At 38.0% G+C, this 19,174-nt stretch overlaps 1 protein-coding gene across 2 annotated transcripts; it reads left to right on the top strand.

The window, feature by feature from the left end:
• Positions 1 to 4,381: 4,381 nt before the first annotated feature.
• On the top strand, positions 4,382 to 18,589 carry rundc3b (RUN domain containing 3b). Of its 2 annotated transcripts, none has more exons than XM_046044877.1 (11): positions 4,382 to 4,623; positions 9,455 to 9,570; positions 9,857 to 9,990; positions 11,630 to 11,715; positions 11,945 to 12,034; positions 13,350 to 13,430; positions 13,941 to 14,115; positions 14,487 to 14,644; positions 15,522 to 15,668; positions 17,943 to 18,064; positions 18,152 to 18,589. In XM_046044877.1, exons 1-11 carry the CDS (start codon positions 4,529 to 4,531, stop codon positions 18,295 to 18,297), a joined length of 1,350 nt encoding a protein of 449 aa, XP_045900833.1. In that variant the 5' UTR covers positions 4,382 to 4,528; the 3' UTR covers positions 18,298 to 18,589. The 2 variants fall into 2 exon arrangements, with proteins under 2 accessions (XP_045900833.1, XP_045900832.1); XM_046044876.1 differs by having other exon boundaries at positions 4,384 to 4,623; positions 15,522 to 15,695.
• The last annotated feature ends 585 nt before the right edge of the window (positions 18,590 to 19,174 follow it).

The raw sequence follows: 19,174 nt of genomic DNA, 5'->3' as shown, positions 1-19,174 counted from the left end.
TTTTAAAATAAACTTACAATGGAATATGGAAATCAGCAAGATCTGCAAGGAAAGCAATGCGTAGATCAACCAACAACCCTTCATTGTCATCCTATTGTCTTGAGTTAAGCTTGACCAAAAACAGTAGTGGAAGTAACTAAGTAAATTTTTTTGATTACTATTCTTAAGTACAGTTTTAAAGTACATGTACTTTATTTGAATTTCTATTCAGAGATACTTTCGGAGTGATATATATTGAACTTTTTACTCCAGTATATTTAAACAGCAGTCTTTTTTTTTTGAGTTTGGGTCTTGTGGTCCTAGCCCTTAGCCACCAAATGTCCTCTCTAAAATTAGCATATGGCTTCATTTAAATTCTTGTTTGTGGCCTTAAGGAAGATTACATAAAAGTAAAAAAGAAAGAAAGAAAGAAACAAAAACAATTATTTGTGAAGAAGAAGGAGACTTGGAATCTTAACATCAGTGTATTGGTACTTTTACTTAATAAAAGGTTCACTGACCAAGACAGCCGAAAAGTCATATGGGCAGGCAAGTCTCCATTTGCCTTATAATTCACGTGTTTTGCTTTGTTGCTTTTTGTTTTGTCGTTGATTCATTTGAATTTAAATGTTAATTATGTTATTAGTTTTAAAACAATAGTTCTAATAAATAAACAACATGAGTCCAATTAGTACCAATGAAAGTAGTGAAAGTAAGTAAATAGGTAATGATGAAAAGGTATGATAATGATGATGATACCAGATATGATGGGAGTGAGGACAACAGTTGAAAACATTAAAATGATACTTTATCTATGGCTTCTTCAATGATCCCCCTTTGGTATGTTATTAGCTGTATTATGATGTTATTTTAGGATCATAATATTATAAAATAAGATACTTAGCATCCATTTAATGTTTGTAAATTGTGTCAATGTCCATGATTTTATCAAACACAGTGCTTTATCGTCTGTCCTTTTATGTTGTCACCTGTGATCTCGCTTTTTTGCATGCAGAACAATTAATATTATAAATATGTTTGGATTTTTTAACTCCAGAAATCAAAATCTCACAAGAAATCCCCCTTTACCCTGTCTGAAAGGAAGAGAGAGTAAAAAGAGGGAAATGGAAGAGCATGTGTTGTTTAACGGTCGACATTACTGCTGTGTGGTGTCGAATGGTGAAATTAATGCGTTGCATGAGGTCATAATGTTGTCTCAGTGTGGGTCAAAGGTACGGTACAGTAAGATGAGTCAAGACACAGACGTCAGTGAATGAGTGATTAGAGTCATCATTTTGCAAACCTTAAAGGACTTATATCCATAATTTAATCTCCTGTTGAACTCATTGACATAACATTGTGTGACATCCCCCTTTGTCTTCATATTGTGCTCCTTACCTTTGTATAACTTTCCTTTGTGAGTATCTGATATCTAAGAGTATTATGAGTAAAGAACTGCAGTATATTGTATGAAGGGATCCTATGGTACTAGTGTTTTATTTTAAATCCTTCCCTCACCTTTGTTCTTACACCAAGATAAAGCAAAGCAGAAGCAAGTCACATTTCTTATCACTTCCATAAGCAACCCAGTTAAGTTCATCATTCTATGTCATGTGCTTCCTTTAAAGAGTGTTTTTAACACAGTCACCAATATCATGGGAAAACACTCCTGTGGTTTGTTTGATTCACGTCTCCTAAAGTGAACGTTCTGGCTGCTGTTTCAGCCAAAACCACAAACAGCCAATTAGTCAGTACACATGAAGGTAAGAACGCTGCTGCTTCTGGTTTGGTTTCCTTTATACACACAAGTAAATATTCAAGTTGAGATCATTTTATGTGTCAAAACATGGGAGGTGGTGTAAAGAGTTTATCCATAATATTTGTGTTGCTTTCAAATCTAACAAGTGGATGGTCTCAAAACATGTTTTACCAAATTATCAAAAAAAAACCCTTCATGATGTAATATAATGCAATATAACAGCACTGCAATAAATACTACTGTACATGCAACTGACCATCTGAGTCACCCGAGGAAGTGAAACAGTAAAAATACATAATAATTGCACAGCATATAGTAAGATACATGATTACACAGTAAGTGGTGAAAGAAATCACAATAGATACACAGGAGAAAATAAAAACACAGAAAGATACATTAAATGCAGACCTGGTGCATACAGGTTACCCAAACACAGGTGTGTCTTTAGCTGCCTTTTGAAGGAATTCACAGCATCACCAGACCTTAATGGTGCCAAGTCAATACATTTACTGAAGTAGTGTATTTAAGTATAGTTTTGAGGTATTTGTACTTTACTTGAGTATGTCTAGTATGCTATTTGTTATATCTACTCCACTACATTTATGTGACAGGTGTAGCAACTACGTTACTGACTAAGATTTGATGCCCCCTAAAAACACATCCATCCATCCATCGTCAACCACTTATCCTGCATACAGGATTGCGGGGCTAAAAACACATCATAAGCTTAAATAAAATGTATACACAACACAAAATGGAGTAACGTAACACCTTACAAAAAAAGCCATGAATGGTTGGTGCACCTTGTCATCTGTATGAGTCGTTAGCAGCTCAAAAGAGACATTTCCTCCCTAAACACCTCCAATGGTTAGGTTTAAATTATTGTTTTTGGCGGTGGAATTAGGATAGAAAGAGATAGAATTACCCAATATGTTACACAAAACTAAATTAAGGATTTTGAATGCTTTTACTTTTAAGAGATTGTTTTTTAATTGTTTTCTTGGTATTTTTACTTAAGTAAAATATCTGAGGACTTCTTCCACCACTGACTATGATGGAATCAAACACAACACTAGAAATAACTTCCTTTAAAAAAGGATTAACATGTTAAGAGATCCCCAGGGACCCAAAATTACATTAATAATGCAAATAATCAAATTCTCAAAAATCAACCAACACAGTGACCCTGGTATCAGTCTACATCGTAGTTGTCACATTAGCTGTAGCGCTGACTCCTCTGTCCTTACCACATATTTCCTTGTCACAGGTGGAACGAGGCAAGGAGGACATAAGTGAAGGAAGCAAGGGTTCATAGATATAATATTGGACGGAACCCAGACTGAATATGTTATTGTCTCTGAGGCCACTGGATGGCGCTCCTTCAAGACTGGATTTAAAGGCACAACCAGTGATCTAAATGCAAAAGCATGTTCAAATCAGACCAAAATCAAAACACAGCACTGGAACATGGTGACACTCTCACACTCCTGTTTACTCACAGTGTAAAACAAACATGAAACAAAACTACAAAACAACTAAATGTAAGTCATAATGTTTTCTGTGAAATGTTCACATTGGTAGCCTGATTTTTTGTTAACACAGGATTAAAACAAATCTAGTATTTCAGTTAGCCTATGATAAACTCAGAAATTGATAACTCAAACTCTTCAATAACACGTGAACATACCTGTGATTCATTTGGTCAGAAATTGCCCAGTCATTGAGCTGGCTGCAACTACACTCTTTGAATGTGATGTTAAAAGAGCAATTTAAAGATACAGAATATTTTCATTACTTTTGTTGGATGAATCTGCCTTGTAATGCTGAATAAAATATGCCATTCACACGAGATCATTTCCTTTCTATGGATGATAGGCAGCCAATCAGACTGATTAACTCTTCAGACTGATAAAAATCATCTCGACCATCTACTGTCTGTCAGAACTCCCTTTAATTATAGCACCATACTTCCGGTTGGACAATTGTGCTTTCAAAATAAACGTAGGCCAACTTGGAACGTTTAAGTCAGTGTTTGGTGAAAGAACAACATAAAATATAATCTGAAAACGTGTAATATGGACAGGTAGCCTTACATTAACAAATCCTTAATTGTGGAAAGTATAACTAGTCCTGAAACAGAAATTCACTCCCTTGAAAACAATGTAGAGGACATGGCCTTAGCTATTACCCCTGTATACAGAACACCAAACCATACTGGACCAGTCAGTTTGTGCTGATACAGTTTATTTTTTAGAGCACACAGCATGAGCAGCATCTTCCTGAAAAACTCTTGAATTACAACTTATTTTTGAACATTTTTAATGCTCATGTCACTTATTTTGCATGGCCACTCATAATCAAGAATCGTAAACACTTTAAGACAGAATATTTGTCAAAATTGCACAATTTGAATTGCGCAGTTTTAATTATAATTGTGACTTCTAGTCTAGTATAAGCTAATTTCAGCTTTTCAGTCATTACATTATAGAAAGTGTTTGTTGATCAACATTTGTAGTCTAGTAAATCTAATACTATGCAACTGGCTTTCATGCGTGTATAAATAAACAACAAGCAGAGAGGCTGCTGGTCTGTCTTTTGAGCTTTTATTTTTAAGGCTCCAACCGGAAGTCCAATAACACTAGAGTTGACGCAGCCTCAACCACTCCTTCAGCTGAGGAGCCTGTGGTTCCTCAGGGTTGACGGAGACAGCTGGTCCTGCCCTGCTGCAGAAGGAGCTGACAGGGGGGACGACGCACCGCCTCCGGCCGCAGCCACGGACACGGGCCGGGGATGGCGTCGCTCGGCGTGGGGCTGCATCTCATCCGCAAGCGCGGAGCAGGCAGGAGCGCCGCGGTGGAGAGGAGGAACCTGCTCACGGTGTGCAGGTGGGGGTTCCTCACACTGTTCTTTCTTGTAATGACAGGGTGGATGAAACCGCGTCTGCAGCTGATTCTGTGACGGCAGATTTGTTAATTCACTATGTCAGAGGCACGCGTTTGTTTGAGGTTAGCTCTGGGAGCAGCAGACTTCATATGCACACATAAGAAAGTCATTGTGTGTCTGCTGGACGAGTTGCATTGAAATATTACAGAAAATGTTTTAAAAAATCAGCTGGCTGAGCTCAGGTAAATGCCTCTATCCTGTGAATTGTGTACATTATAATCATAAACACACACAAATAGCCTACACATTTACGCCCACCACCAGCAGCCTCAGTCAAACATTTCAGTTTTAATTAGCCTACCCTCATAATCAATTCAGTGTAGGATTAAGGCCAGGATTTTAGACATACTGACCCAATCCAAATTCCTCTATCACAACCCCACCCTCTTAAAAGATTTTGGATTAACAAAAGCAATATGTGAAATGTGTTTTTGTATGTTCATGTAATCTCTAATTTTCAGTTAGTGATGGTTTAAAGACAGTTCCAGACCTCCCTCCATACTTCCAGGAATATAATTCAAGTAGATAAATAGGCTACTGTGCTTTTTTTTTAGTAAATCTTTTTTTAAATTTATTGAAAGACATTAAGTCTAGAGAACACTGCATAAGATGTGGGTGTATTTGCAGAATAAAAACATCCACGATAACAACATTGAGGACATGACCTCTGTTCTCCATTCATTCCTTAATGCATTTCTAAAAAAATAAGCTGAGTAATAAATATGGAACGAGGTAGCAGCGATAGATGCTGAGGTGTACACACATGTCGCCTGCCTGTTTCTCCTCCTCTCTTTGTCAGTAGAAGTGAAAAGCTCTCTGCTCTGAGTATTGATTTGTGGTCCTCTCTGCGCTGCTTGCAGATCGTTTACCGACTGACAGTCCCTGTGGTGTGTTTGAGACAGAGGAGTAAAAAAGAAGTAAGAGAAAAGGGAAGATTCGGAGGTGTAGTTTTTGTATTTTATTTTGGCACAAAGAGAAATGTAACAGTACAGAAAACAATCTGATAATGCACCACCTGCTCCAGCTAGTGTCTGCTCAGCTGTTTTGGGGGACTTAAGAACTTAATACAATTTTCAGGTTCAGGACGGTTCATGTGTGACCCAGCTCGGAATGCCTTCCTCCGTTAACGTCACTTGAAGCAGATGTAAAGGGAGAGTAATTAGACACAGGTGCCTCCTTCCTGACCAGGCTGGTCCTTTTCCGCCTCTTTCAGCCTCGCACCAGCCATCAACTCGCTGACTGGCACAAGCGGGGGTGGGAGAAGTGTGAGAGAAGTGATGGCAGATTGGCAAAAGAATAAGGACTAGATGGAATATTACTGCAGTTGAAGAAAGACTGAAGAAATCAACTTTTTGCATACTTTCCCATTTTGTGTCCTCTTAAGTAGTTTTAAGGTTATCAGAATCATCTTTTTCCACATCATTTTCGCAATAATGCCAAATATATACTGGTTCCAGCTTCTCAAATGTGAAGATTTTATGCTTTCTTTATTATATATGTATTATAAGGAAATATCAGTGATTTTAAAACCTGGGTTATTTTGACATGAAAATATGTGAAAATAGGGCCCAGGTTTAAAAATAGCCAAATTATCTTTTAATATCTTTGGGGTTTGGACTGAAACAAGCAATTTGATAGTCATGTTGGGCTAAATTTTAATTGTTATTTTATACAATCTTTGGAGGTGATGCCACTGGTGCTGATGAACTTATTACTCTTTTTAATTCAACCTGCACAAACATCTTGGGCTCTGTAGCTGCTTTGAGGATGAAACGCACTAAAGCACTTTCAGAGCCCTGGTTAAATTACACCACCCGTGCGCTCAGACGTGCATGTCGGCAAGCTGAGAGAAGGTGGAAGAAAGATAAACTCAGAGTGTCATATGAAATCCTACTGCAATATCTATCTGACTATCAGAGAGCTGTAAAATATGCAAAATCTGATTTTATTTCTAAGCTGGTCGCCATCAACTGTCACAGGCCACAGGTTCTTTTTAATATGTTTAACACCATTACAAATCCCCGCAACTCTGCTCCTATTACACCTACATTGGACCTCTGTGACTCTTTCCTAAAATTCTTTGTTGAGAAGATTTTTGCTCTTCGATCTTCTGTAACTACATCCTCTGACCATGATCCCTCTGTTCCTCCTATTTGCCTTGCTGTCCTAGATCAGTTTGAGCCCATATCAATCTCCTCCTTATCTGAGGTGGGCCATCATCTGCGGCTCACAAATTGTCCCTCAGACAGCATTCCTTCTCATATGATTAGAGAAGTCTTTGATACCGTTGGACCATGTATTTTGTCACTGATAAATACCTGTCTTGTCTCTGTTTATGTTCCGTCCGCCTTCAAACACGCTGTTGTACAGCCCCTGCTAAAAAAGGAAAATCTCGACCCCTCTGTTCTCTCTAACTTCAGGCCCATCTCTAAACTGTCTTTCTTATCTAAAGTCCTGGAGAAAGTAGTTTTTACCCAGCTGCAAAAATTTTTAATTAATAATAATGTTTATGAAAAGTTCCAGTCTGGCTTCAAACCCCGTCACAGCACTGAAACGGCACTTTTAAGAGTTTTTAATGACTTGATTAGGGACTCAGGAGTCTCTGCCGTCCTAGTGCTCTTAGACCTCACTGAAGCCTTTGACACTGTTGACCACTCAATCCTCTTGTCACGGTTGGAAAATTGTGTGGGAATCAAAGGTCCTGCACTTAGGTGGTTTCAGTCCTATCTAACAGATAGGAGCTTCTCTTTCCACCTCGGTGATCATTCCTCTGAGACAGCCCCATTTACTTGTGGTGTCCCTCAAGGTTCTGTCTGAGGCCCCATCTTATTTCCTTTGTATATGCTGCCCCTGGCCTCCATTTTTGAGAGGTATGGGGTCTCTTTCCACTGTTTTGCAGACGATATTCAAATTTATTTGCCCCTGAATGTAAAAACAAAGGGCTCACTGCAGCCCATGCTTGACTGTATGAAGCACATCGAAGGTGGATGAACTTAAATTTCCTCAACCTAAACGGAGACAAGACAGAGATCATAGTGTTTGGACACCCTGAACGGCTTGATGTAGATTCTCTCGGCCCTTTAACTTCAAACAACTGCTCAACTGTGAGGAGTCTTAGTGTTGTATTGGATAGTGCGTTTAAATTTGATAAACAGATATCCGCCACTGTTAGATCCTGCTTTTTCCAGTTGAGGACTATGTCCAAGGTAAAGACCTATCTCCCTCCTAAAGATATAGAGAGGGCTGATTAATGCCTTTATAACTTCCTGCCTCGACCATTGCAACTCAATATGTGGGCTTAAACAAGTCATCTACTCCGCGCCTGCAGTTTGTCCAAAATGCTGCTGCCCACCTCCTGACAGGAAAGAAGAAGAGGGACCACAGGGGATCACATCTGTGTTGCGCTCCCTCCACTGGCTTCCTGTTCATTACAGGATTGATTTTAAAATCTTACTTACTTACTTTAAATGCCTTAATGTATTGGCTCCATTGTAATTAACCAAGCTTCTTCACGTTCATACTGCAGCTAGAGTGCTGAGATCCACCAATCTCCTCCTCCATCGATGTACCCAGAAGCAGAATTAAAACCAGAGGCGATCGAGCCTTTAGTGTAGTTGCTCCTAACCTTTGGAACAACCTGCCAGTCCATATCAGAACCGCCCCAACTCATGAACGTTTTAAATCCCTGTTAAAAACACATCTCTTTTCTTTGGCATTTCCTTCGAGTTAAATCTGTTATTATTCCTGGCAATTTTAATATCACTATATATCGTATACTGTATATTATAATGTTTTATTGCTGTACTTTAACTGTGTAAGGAGTGTCTTGTTGTTGTATTTTAACCTGTGAAGCACCTTGGTCAACCTTGGTTGGTTTAAGTGTGCTATATAAATAAAATTGATATTGATACTGAAAATAATCAGTCAAAAACACATCAAACATCAAAACATTACAATGTATAGTACATTGTCTGCTGCAGGTGTTCCTAAACTTTGAACTGGCAATCATTAGTTGTTATTAACAGCAGAATATTGTACATGTGTTTTTCCTGTCCCGCCTCTTTCACAGGAAGCACACGCTCTGTGGTCACCCTGCTACTAAGCAACGAAATAGAGATATGAAGTCAGTAGATAACATTAAGGGTTAAACACAATTTGGCTGAACTTTCAGAACACATACACACAGCTACACATACGCGCATCCACACACTGCAGCCTTGCCTATTAACTCTCCTTCCTGTCTAATTAGTTGAAATCAGATTAGTGCACATGACTGTCAGAGCAGGCAGCACGTTATGAGTGGTTCCCTCACAGGATATTAGTTTACAACTTTGGAGGGCCGATGTGTTTAGTGTTCGTGCCTAGTAATTAATGACAAATGTTAAGTTCAGAGGAAGACAATAAACTGTTTGTGTTACGTTAAAGATGACTCTTCTTTCAGTTGTTTGTTGTGTGCATTTGGTAAAATGTACATTGCCAGTGGGAGTGCGCCAAAGTAGTAGAAGCCCCTGATATCCTGACTTATTTAGTAGTTTGTGAAGCTCCAAAAACACTCGATCCTACAATTCCCATAATGCAACTATCAGCATCTTTTCATTATACGCTCCTTCTAAATAAATGCCCATAAAGTTCCATGCAGTCTCCAAGCCAAGGTGACCCTTGGTGACATGCTCTTTACTGCTTGCTCTGTGTAAAATTTGTGAAGTTGCCCTTTAAACTGCAGGTCCAATCACTGATTTTAATACCGATGTGTACGTCTTCTCTTCTTTTCAGGTTTTCAGTGAAGACTCTTCTGGACCGCTCATGTTTTGAGACAATAGATGACTCGTCTCCAGAGTTCGTTAACTTTGTTTCCATCCTGGAGCACATCCTCAGTCATCGACTCAAAGGTAAAAACGTAAGCAATATTCTTATTACCATGCACAGTATATTCTTATTATTCTTAAACTATACGCAGAAAGTTTGACTCCTTTCGTTATGTTTTTCCCCACCCTAACAGCCTAAAAGAAAAAAGTCCAATTAGTGCACAATTTATGTCAACTGTAATTTCCGGGTAACAAACCCGTCAACTGTTTGGTTAACAAATGCAAAGTTGATTCATCTTTAAAATTCAGAGCAGTATGAATGCAGATCCAAGCTTGTTAAAACTGCCATTTCTGTCTCTTTCTCACTCAGGCCAGACAACGTGGTTTGGCTATGAGAGTCCTCGGAGTTTCTGGGATTACATAAAGGCTGCCTGCAGTAAAGTCCCTCATAATTGCATCCGGAGCATCGAGAGCATGGAGAATGTGCGATCTTCGAGGGCTAAAGTGAGCATAAAACTGTCTTGTGATCCAATTTCACTACCTGAGGCAGAAGAAAAGAAAATCACTTGAATCTTCAAAATGTCAGAAAGTCAAATACAGAGAATTTGATAACAAAACAAAATATGTGTTTTATTTATCCCAAAATTGTAAGTTAAAAGCAAAAATCAGTTTTTTACAGACAGCACTACATCTTCTACTTTGAGTAACTTGCTTGATTTTGGCTTACTGTACATTATCCCCTTAGAGAAAAAACAAAAAAAGGTAAAAAAAAATGTTAAGAACGTCCATGCACATAAAACGTGACTCAGTCTTACCCCGTGGGTAAGAGAGCAAACGACTGGAGCTCATGTTGTTCTACAATCAGGCTGCAGGTGAGAACAAGACTTGCTGTTTCTCTCTCTCTCTCTCTCTCTCTCTCAGGCCATGAACTGAGGAATCAGAAAAGGCAGCTTTGCATTTATATCAGAATCAGCTTAATGGGCTTAGTATGTGTACAAATACCATAGATTATATAAAAAAACACATAAGTATATGAAGAATGGTGCAAAGGAATACATTTTGAATTTCCTTTGTTACTGTTTCAACACATTTTGTAGGATTTTTAGTCATGAGACCTCCCAGGCATACAAATGGCTTTCTGAACTTTTAATTAAAGTAAAGCATGAAAAATGCCAGGAAATGCATGGTATCTAAATGACAAGTCATTAATAGCCATTTCATCAAGGCCTTTTGTCTGCTTTCCACTCAGCAGACTTTAGGGAAGTCAGTGTCGGTAGCGGTAACTGTTGCATACTATATACTATGGTGATCCCCTGACTTTTCATCTAGTGCCACAGTTAGGTTTACATTTTACCCAGAGGATGAATCCTAATGAATTTGATGAGCCCCTGACATTTCTAGTCGCGCCACCAGCAGGTCAAGTTTTCACTTATCCAGTGAAACATCTCAATATCTATTAGATGGATTGGCACAGTATTTTCTATAGACATTCATGGTTCTCAAACAATGACTCTTAATGATTTTGGGGCGACTGTGGGTCAGGAGGTAGAGCGAATCGATCAGAAGATCAGCGGTTTGATCCCCGGCTCCTCCAGTCTGCATGTCGTAGTACCATTAGGCAAGATAATGAAGCCCAAATTGCTCCTGATGGCTGTACATTGAGTAGTCAGAAGACTAGAAAGGCACTGTACAGTCAATTTACCATTTACCATGGTTGAATCCCTGATGTTTACTCCAGCGCCACCATGAGGTTGACATTTGTGGTTTTGAATAAAATGTCTCAACAACTGTTGGATGGATTAAAATTGTTGAACACATTAATTTCCCTCTAAATAATGAATCCAAACGACTCTTTGGTGAGCCCCTGACTTTTCAGCTGTACTATGTGTTTGTGCTGATTAGTATACGTTTGCATGCTAACGTGCTAAACTAAGACAGTGAACATATTGAACGTTACACCTGCTAAACATCAATATTTTAACATGTTAGCATGCTGACATTAACATTTAGCTCAGAAGCACCACCATTCCTAGTGCAGCCTCACAAAGAAGCTGGCTCTTTATTCTTGTTATCATGTCTAGAGTATTACTGGTAACATAAGCTTCCACTAACAGCTCAGTGTTACTTGTTTCTCTTTCTGCAGGGCAGGGCGTGGATCAGAGTGGTGCTGATGGAGAAACGATTGTCAGAATACACCTCATCAGCACTGAGGGACTTCAAAACGACCAGGTCTTAATGTGGTGCTCATATACTGTACACACACAGTTTCTGCTTTAACTCAATTATAGATATTTTATCTCTGCAGGATCATTTAGATATTCCTACACTTGACATCTAGTAAATGATCACACATCTTACAGCTGCACCTGCTTGCTCGACATTTTCCTTAATTTCCAGTCAGTTGACAAGATATAGAGGAGCTTGTGTTGAATTAATGCCAACAATGTGTTGACCGTAGGAGGTTTTATGAGGACGGAGCGATCATGCTGGGAGAGGAGGCAGGGCTGTTAGCAGACACGCTCATCGGACTCAACACCATTGACTTCAGGTACAAACCTCCTGCTAATTCTAACCGTAACTCTTTGATCTTGCTTTCTCTCCTTTTTGCAGTGCTGGTGTGTAGCTTTCTTTACATGAAATACACTTTTGGCAGCATTGTCATCGGAAAATTATCAATCTCTTTGCAAATGCTGAGGGTGATCCAAAAAACTTTCACCTTAATTAAAAATGAGATTGTGGATTGAAAAAGAAGCTGCTCCTCTTGATTGAAATTGAAATGCATTGTATATTGAATACTATATATTAGATAGGACATGGCAAAATACCAGAAATACCTTTTATAATACAAAAGCCTTTTTAAGTAGTGAGTAATGCTTTTATAACATTGACAATGTTCCATTTTTGTTGAGGTTTTTCAGAGTAGCTGTGGCCACTCCCTCACGCATTTAATTTAAACAAACAAAATTTAGTTTGCCACCTTGTTACGCATAAACCTGTTTTTCTGTAACGCGTAATCAGATCAGGCAGTTACTCAAGTGAGTTGCAACGTAGCGGGCTGGCAATCACCATTTTTTTCCAGAGATACAAAGAGAGTCAGAGACTTGCCTCCTAACCTGCAGGTGCATCACTTGCAAACATTGCAGGCGTAAGTGATGGGGCAAGAAAGAAAGCATCAAATAATAAATTGTATACGTCACACAAGGAAACTTTATTAGAAGAGAGACAGAGATCCTCAGTGGTAAATTAAACACACTTAAGGAGTTATTTGCTGAACACTACAGTGTCCTCAAAAATAACCATCAAGTAGAATATTGGTGTGAGGTTGGGTGTGATTAGCAGAGCCTGTTTTTGTTGTTGTTTGCAATGTTTTTTCTGAAAAAGCATTCCAAAATAATTTCTTAAAATATAAACAAATATAAAATACCAGAGGTTTAGAAATGTGTTGCGAATGCGCATTTGGTAAAGCAGCAGTTGGGTTCATATCAGTAGTTTTGACATTTTAGATAAAATTTGACATTTTCTGATGAACGTAAAGGTACTCAGGAGAAATATACCACCATCTGATCGTGATGAAAGGACGTATACAGCGCCTGTAACAGAACTCATCTCCCTAGTTTTCACGTTTACAACATTGAATCAAAGTATATTTAGGTTGGCTTTTTTGGACACTGATCAACATAAAGACTCAGTCCAAGTAAAAAAACAGATCTCTATAAAGTGAATCAATGTATTACAAATATAATATACAAAAGATTCTTTGCATAGGTATTTACCTACTTTAATAGAACATACCTACCTACATCATCACTGGTGGTAAAAGAAGAGAGGGTGCTTTGATTTTCCATTCTGTCTTCACTCTTTAGCTTCTGTCTGAAAGGAGAGGGTGTGGACGGCAGCTGCCCCGCAGTAATCGACTACACGCCTTACCTGAAGTTCCCTCAGAGGTATATAAGGTCAAACATCACCCATCACACAGTTCACCAGTGTGATGGGCAGATGGGAAAGACATGCCTAAATATGCTTTGTTTGTTTATTTTTTTGTATTCATTTAAGAATAACATTTATTTATTTTAACAAACTGTTTTAGTACCATTTCTGAGGGCAGATGTCATAATTCTTGTTGGTAAGGTTGTTAAGGTTTGTTAGTTGCAAGTGGGGACATGAGCAGTTTATGTAAATCCTCATTTGGCAAAAAACTACCCGTAAACATGAACATATTGTTGTGTGTTGTACTAGAAAGATACTGGAGATCAAGTTTATTTTAAGTTTTACACAATGAATTACATTGACACAGATTTGGCCAAATTACATTATTTATCTGTGTTATTTATCTAGTTAGCTTATTAGACTTTATTTCAGCACCATGCACTGGTCAAATAGCCTGCATCTCCTCATGTGGGGACACTATTAGTATTAGTGTACTAATATGGGGCTCACCCTGGTTCCCTGTGCAGTGCGGACAGCATCAGCAGTGACGAGGAGGAGATGAGAACTCTAGGGAGCAGCGGTAGTGAAAGCAGCACCCCCGACAAAATGGCCACTGCCGCCTCCATCTTCACCGAGCAGAGCAACTTGGTCAGCAAGTGCAAACGATTTGAGCAGAAGTATCGCATGGCACTGGAGCAGAAGGTAGCACCTGTGTGTGTGGATAAATAAATTGGATGGTAATATATGCCAATGTGACATTCTCCTTGATATTTTCATGGCAATTAGAGGCACGAATTGTGAAAGGAAGAAATGCCTTCTGTGAAGAAAGATTTTTGACACACACGGATTCTTATTTCTTGCATTTACAAAATACGTAGTGTTCCTTCCCTCTGTGGCTTCAGTTATAGTTGATGATGAAGTTTCCAGTCTCTGCTCTCAGGTCATTCCATTTGCTTTGAGCCAGAACAAATAATTCAGATACTCAGACAGCAGTTTCTCCATGGCAGTAAACAAACAATTGAAAAACTCTGTGTGTGTGTGTGTGTATGCTTGTGCGTGTGTGTTTGTCTCAGGGTTACCTGGAAGAGCTGGTCCGTCTCCGAGAAGCCCAGCTGTCAGAAGCTGTGTCTCATAACAAAGCTCTTCAGCAGAGCCTAGCAGACATGCATGTCTCCCACACACTGGAGAAAGAACAGCTCGAGTACATCGTATTGGAACTACAGGACCAACTGTAAGTTCAGGACCCGCTTTGTGTGTGTGTCTGTTTGCAAGTGCATGTGAGGTTGCCTGATGATAAGGTGGAGAGGACTTTGCAGCAGTTCCAGCTGTGAATTTGACATTCAGGACTCAGCAAGAAGCCTTGCAGGCAGTTTTGTTATTCGTGTGTTGAATCCATCACAGTCATTGCTGCTTTTAGCAAAGAAACCATTTCCATTAATGTCGTAATCGGTGAAAAAACCCTTTCTCTGTTTGATCACTAATTCAGTGTAGGCTGCAAAGTCTGTCAAGTGGTTTTGTGTCACAATCTCTGGTAATTAAGCTGTGGTCTCAAGCCGGTGTGATGAGTCAGTAGATGTTTTTAAATGCAAATGGAGCCTTTATGTCACTTTGCTTTTGACTCTGAGACAAGACAGAGAGTGAGAAAGATGCTGTGACTATAGTCAGAGATTAAAATATGCAGGTAAAAGTGGGATTTGAGATGAATGCAGAAAAATACACAAAATCAAAGTGTTGCATTTGATTTTTAAACTTAAGACAGGTTTGTGATTTTGTAAGGGAGGACTTAGAGTGTGCAGGCTGAGTAGAGATAGGTTGTGGATCATTTGTTGAGCAGGACCAATACTTTAAAAAATTTGATATATATTCTTTTTAAATTACCATGGATCTCTTTAGTTTGGTTTAAATAACTGTTAAATACTGAATAAATAACTGACCAAGATAAAATAAATGTGTCAATGCTCTTATATAGACAAACTACTGTATGTGGAGTTGACATAGCCAATAATATAATATCTTTTTTTTTTCCTTTATATGATTGTGTGTAGCTTTTGGTTTTACAAAATGTCAATAATTTGTCTCCAGCTCTGGACACTGTCTTTTGTCTTTAGGACAGTGATGAAGAACAACGATTTGCGGTCCAGACAAGAGTTGACAGCCCATCTGACCAATCAGTGGCCATCTCCTGTCGCCCTGGATGCCAACGCCGTTGCCTTGGACACGCTGCTGTACAGGAAGAACAAGGGACAGTGGGAGGAGTATGCAGATCAGTTGACAGCTTCCAGGTTTACTTTGGTTGTGCCTAGGGCTGCAACTAATTAATAACTAATTGATTGATTTCTTTTTTTTATTAGATGACGTAACTGGTGACATACACAACAGTACTTGGGGAAAATACACAAAAACAGAAACGAGAAACAACTGTGCACAGACAGACAATAGCATGCTGGATGTTTAAGGCAATTTGTGTATGGGTGTGTGTATGTTCAAGTGGTAGAAAAATGGAGGTGGTGTCGGGGAAACTGAGTTGGGAAGTATAAAGATTAAATGCTTTGAACTTAAGTAAAAAGTTAAAATAAAAAATAATAAAATAAATAAAATAAATTAAAAAAGGAGGGGGGGACTAGAAAAAGAAATTCAAAAACAACAACAAGAAAAAACAAAAAAACAAACAAAAAACCTGAACGATATATATATATATATATAAATACTAAAATTTTATTGAATAAAACGTCTCTTTCTGCCTCCCTTCTCCTCCCTCCTTCGTCCCCATCTCCTCTGACCCCGAGTTTATTTGAGGGGGTTTTTGGGCCACATCAGTTGCCCCCAGGCCCTAGGGAGGGAGCTGGCTGCTGAAAGGCATCACCTGCTGGTCGCCCGCACCTGGAACGACCCCCAGACCCAGTCAGAGTGGATCTGTTCCTGTGCTGAATGTTTATTTATTAGTCAATCTTATTATTTTTATTTTTATTTCTTAATTTTTTATTTTTTTATTTTTATTTTATTCCCTGGTAAGAGGAGGGAGAGTGAGAGTAGAGGTATCGATCTGGGGAAAGGCAGAAATTGAAAAGTAAATAATTTAATAAAAATAAATAAAAATAAAAAAATTTATAAATAAAATTTAAAAAAATAAACAAAACAAACACTTATAATTAATAATTAGCTTAATAATTATGAGTGCACAAGTGAATGAATAGGAGGCAGGTGGGATTACAGGGATATAATTATATATATCATCATTGATTTGCAACTTTTAACACCATCAACATTAAATTTTTAAGCTACATGTTACTTGATTATTATATAATATATTAAATATTGATATATATATATATATATATACCTGATAAATGATATTAGTGAATAGTACCAGTGTTATTGTTAATAGTGTTAATTATACTATTTACTTAATAGCGACACCAACCAGGATAAAATCTATGACAATAACAGATTCTAATATTGATAATAAGGACAGCAACAAGAACAATAACAGCAGCGGAATTAGTCTATATAGGAATATAGTATATTAATAATAATGTTGTTAATAATAATTTAATATTTTAATTGATTGATTTCTAAAGTGATTGGATTGCTCTTACCTCTGCCTCCCCATAAGTAATGTTATTAAATGATGATTCTAACTTTAACCTATACATGACTCAGAAAATAATTACAGCATTTGAAATATTTTGAGACAGCAAAATATTCTCATAACATAGACAGATTCCAAGCTGATCAATTTATGTATCATCTGTATCATTATTGATTGTTTTAAACCACAAAGACAAAATACCTCCAAGATGTTGTTTGAAATAAAGCAGAAAAATAAAATAAAAAATGTATATTTAAATTTTATATATATAGGTCAGAAAATAGTGGAGAATTTATAAGAAGACCAGCAAATCATCAATTTTGTTAATCTGAGACTAGGGCTGGACAGTAAAACAATTATGATCTTTATCGCAATATAGTTTTCCTCAATAACAATATAACAAATGTTCAATATATCGTCATCAAATCTTGGATTTAATTAATTTGACTAACAAACTACCTGGCACTTAATTTTCTGTGAAGATATTTATTTTGTTGAGGAAAAGGGACTGAAAAAATATTTGCTAATCATAGTTTTTGAAAATAAGACTTTATTGTAATTGTGTTTAGTGTTTTACCTCAGGTGTGTGAAGTGATCCACTGTTTGTCACGTTCACACACAATTAACTATCTGGTTTCTTCAATTCTCACTCAAGTAAAAATTAGCCTTTAAACTCCAAAGAAATAATGATTTTATGTTTATCGCGATGAATATCAATATCAAATGGTATGAATTTTTTTATTGTGATAACATTTTTGGCCATATTGCCCAGCCCTATCTGGGACCAGAAAATGTTTGACATTTTTGTTTGCTAAATTACTTAAACAAATTTATCAGGTCAAAAAATGGTTGCTGATTCATTTTCTGTTGATTGATGACTTATTGTTTCAGCACTAGTTTTGTGTGTTATCTTGACTGACCCTCTATCCTCTCTTTGCAGGAAGAGTTTCCAGAGTCTGGAGCAGCTGTCCGCAGACATGAGCCTTTCTCAGACATCTCTCGAGCCATCACACACACACAGTCTGGAGGCCAGGTCGGCCAGCACACACTGGCCCCACCAAGGTACGTCCCCTTCTGCATGTGAGCACTATTGTGCATAAAGGCCTACACTCTGATGTGGGCTTTAATCATGTTTACCACATCTTTCAGGTAAAGAGGAAACTCCATCCCTCAGAGGTCTGTGTGGCTCCCTGACCTCAGTTGCCAGCTACAAGTCTCTGGCCAGCCTGAAGTCCAGCGAGTGTTTGGCCAGTCCTGCAACAGAGATCAGCAGCCCAGGCGTCACACCTTCATAGGGAATGGAGAGCTAAACGGATCTCCACCAGGGCCAGACAATCCAGGAAGTTTCTAAATGTAGGTGATTGATATGCTTGTTTGTAGAAGTTTATGTTCTGTATGTGGAGCCCAGAGCTGTAACAGATTGATGCCAGGTTTGCAAGTTGTGAATAGGGTTAAAACTCAAGACCAGCTCCATCAGACTGAAAGTCTCATTAATCTACCATTCAGCTGAAACAACCTCTGACTCTTTAAAAGAGCAACTGCAGCTGTAACTTCAATAAATTTGTTTGTTTTGTTTGTGTTTTTTAACCTGTGGAGCATTGGTTTTCTTTTCCCTTCTTGGAAATACAAAAATAGAAAGTTATTGTAAGAATTACCAAGTCACTTTACAGTATTGGGAAGACAGTGATGAGCAAGTGTTTTCACCCCTCTGGGAAGGGGGTGGTTTCCCAGGAGATTATCGCATGCTGAAAATACGTCACTACAAATCATTTCCTTTTATTATCTTCTGTGCTGCTGCCATTATTTCTTATATTTTTTTAAATCTAGCAGTTTCTTTGATTTATGATGGTGATGGTTCATAAGTTATGTCATCAAAGTTGTGTATAATGTAGTCAATGTTCTTGCGCTTTTGTCAGTCTCTTTATTTATTTCATCAGTTTTATGTTGTCAGTGTTGTATCCCATGGTTTCATTCTCAGGTAATAATCACTGATTTGATATTCAGCCTTCAGTTCTGGGTTTACTTTACAGTTCAGCTGTATCAGACACAGACTATTGTTCCCTTTAAATATTAAAATGCAGTATTTTAATTGCTAGTTACCACTAATAGATCATTCCTTAAACTCTGAATAACAATCTGTGTTATGACTCTTGCAGCAGATATTGAGAATGA

This window comes from Micropterus dolomieu, linkage group LG03, assembly GCF_021292245.1.
Source record: "Micropterus dolomieu isolate WLL.071019.BEF.003 ecotype Adirondacks linkage group LG03, ASM2129224v1, whole genome shotgun sequence".
NCBI classification, from domain to species: Eukaryota; Metazoa; Chordata; class Actinopteri; order Centrarchiformes; family Centrarchidae; genus Micropterus; species Micropterus dolomieu.
The sequence above is the reverse complement of the archived record's forward strand: the minus strand, read 5'-3'. Positions and strand labels throughout refer to the sequence as shown.

Coding starts and splice junctions, on each gene's coding strand:
- rundc3b (XM_046044876.1), top strand. CDS start 4,529: ATGGCGTCGCTCGGCGTGGGGCTGCATCTCATCCGCAAGCGCGGAGCA. Junction 13,431..13,940: donor TACCTGAAGTTCCCTCAGAG/GTATATAAGGTC, acceptor TTCCCTGTGCAG/TGCGGACAGCATCAGCAGTG. Junction 15,696..17,942: donor GATCAGTTGACAGCTTCCAG/GTTTACTTTGGT, acceptor CTCTCTTTGCAG/GAAGAGTTTCCAGAGTCTGG.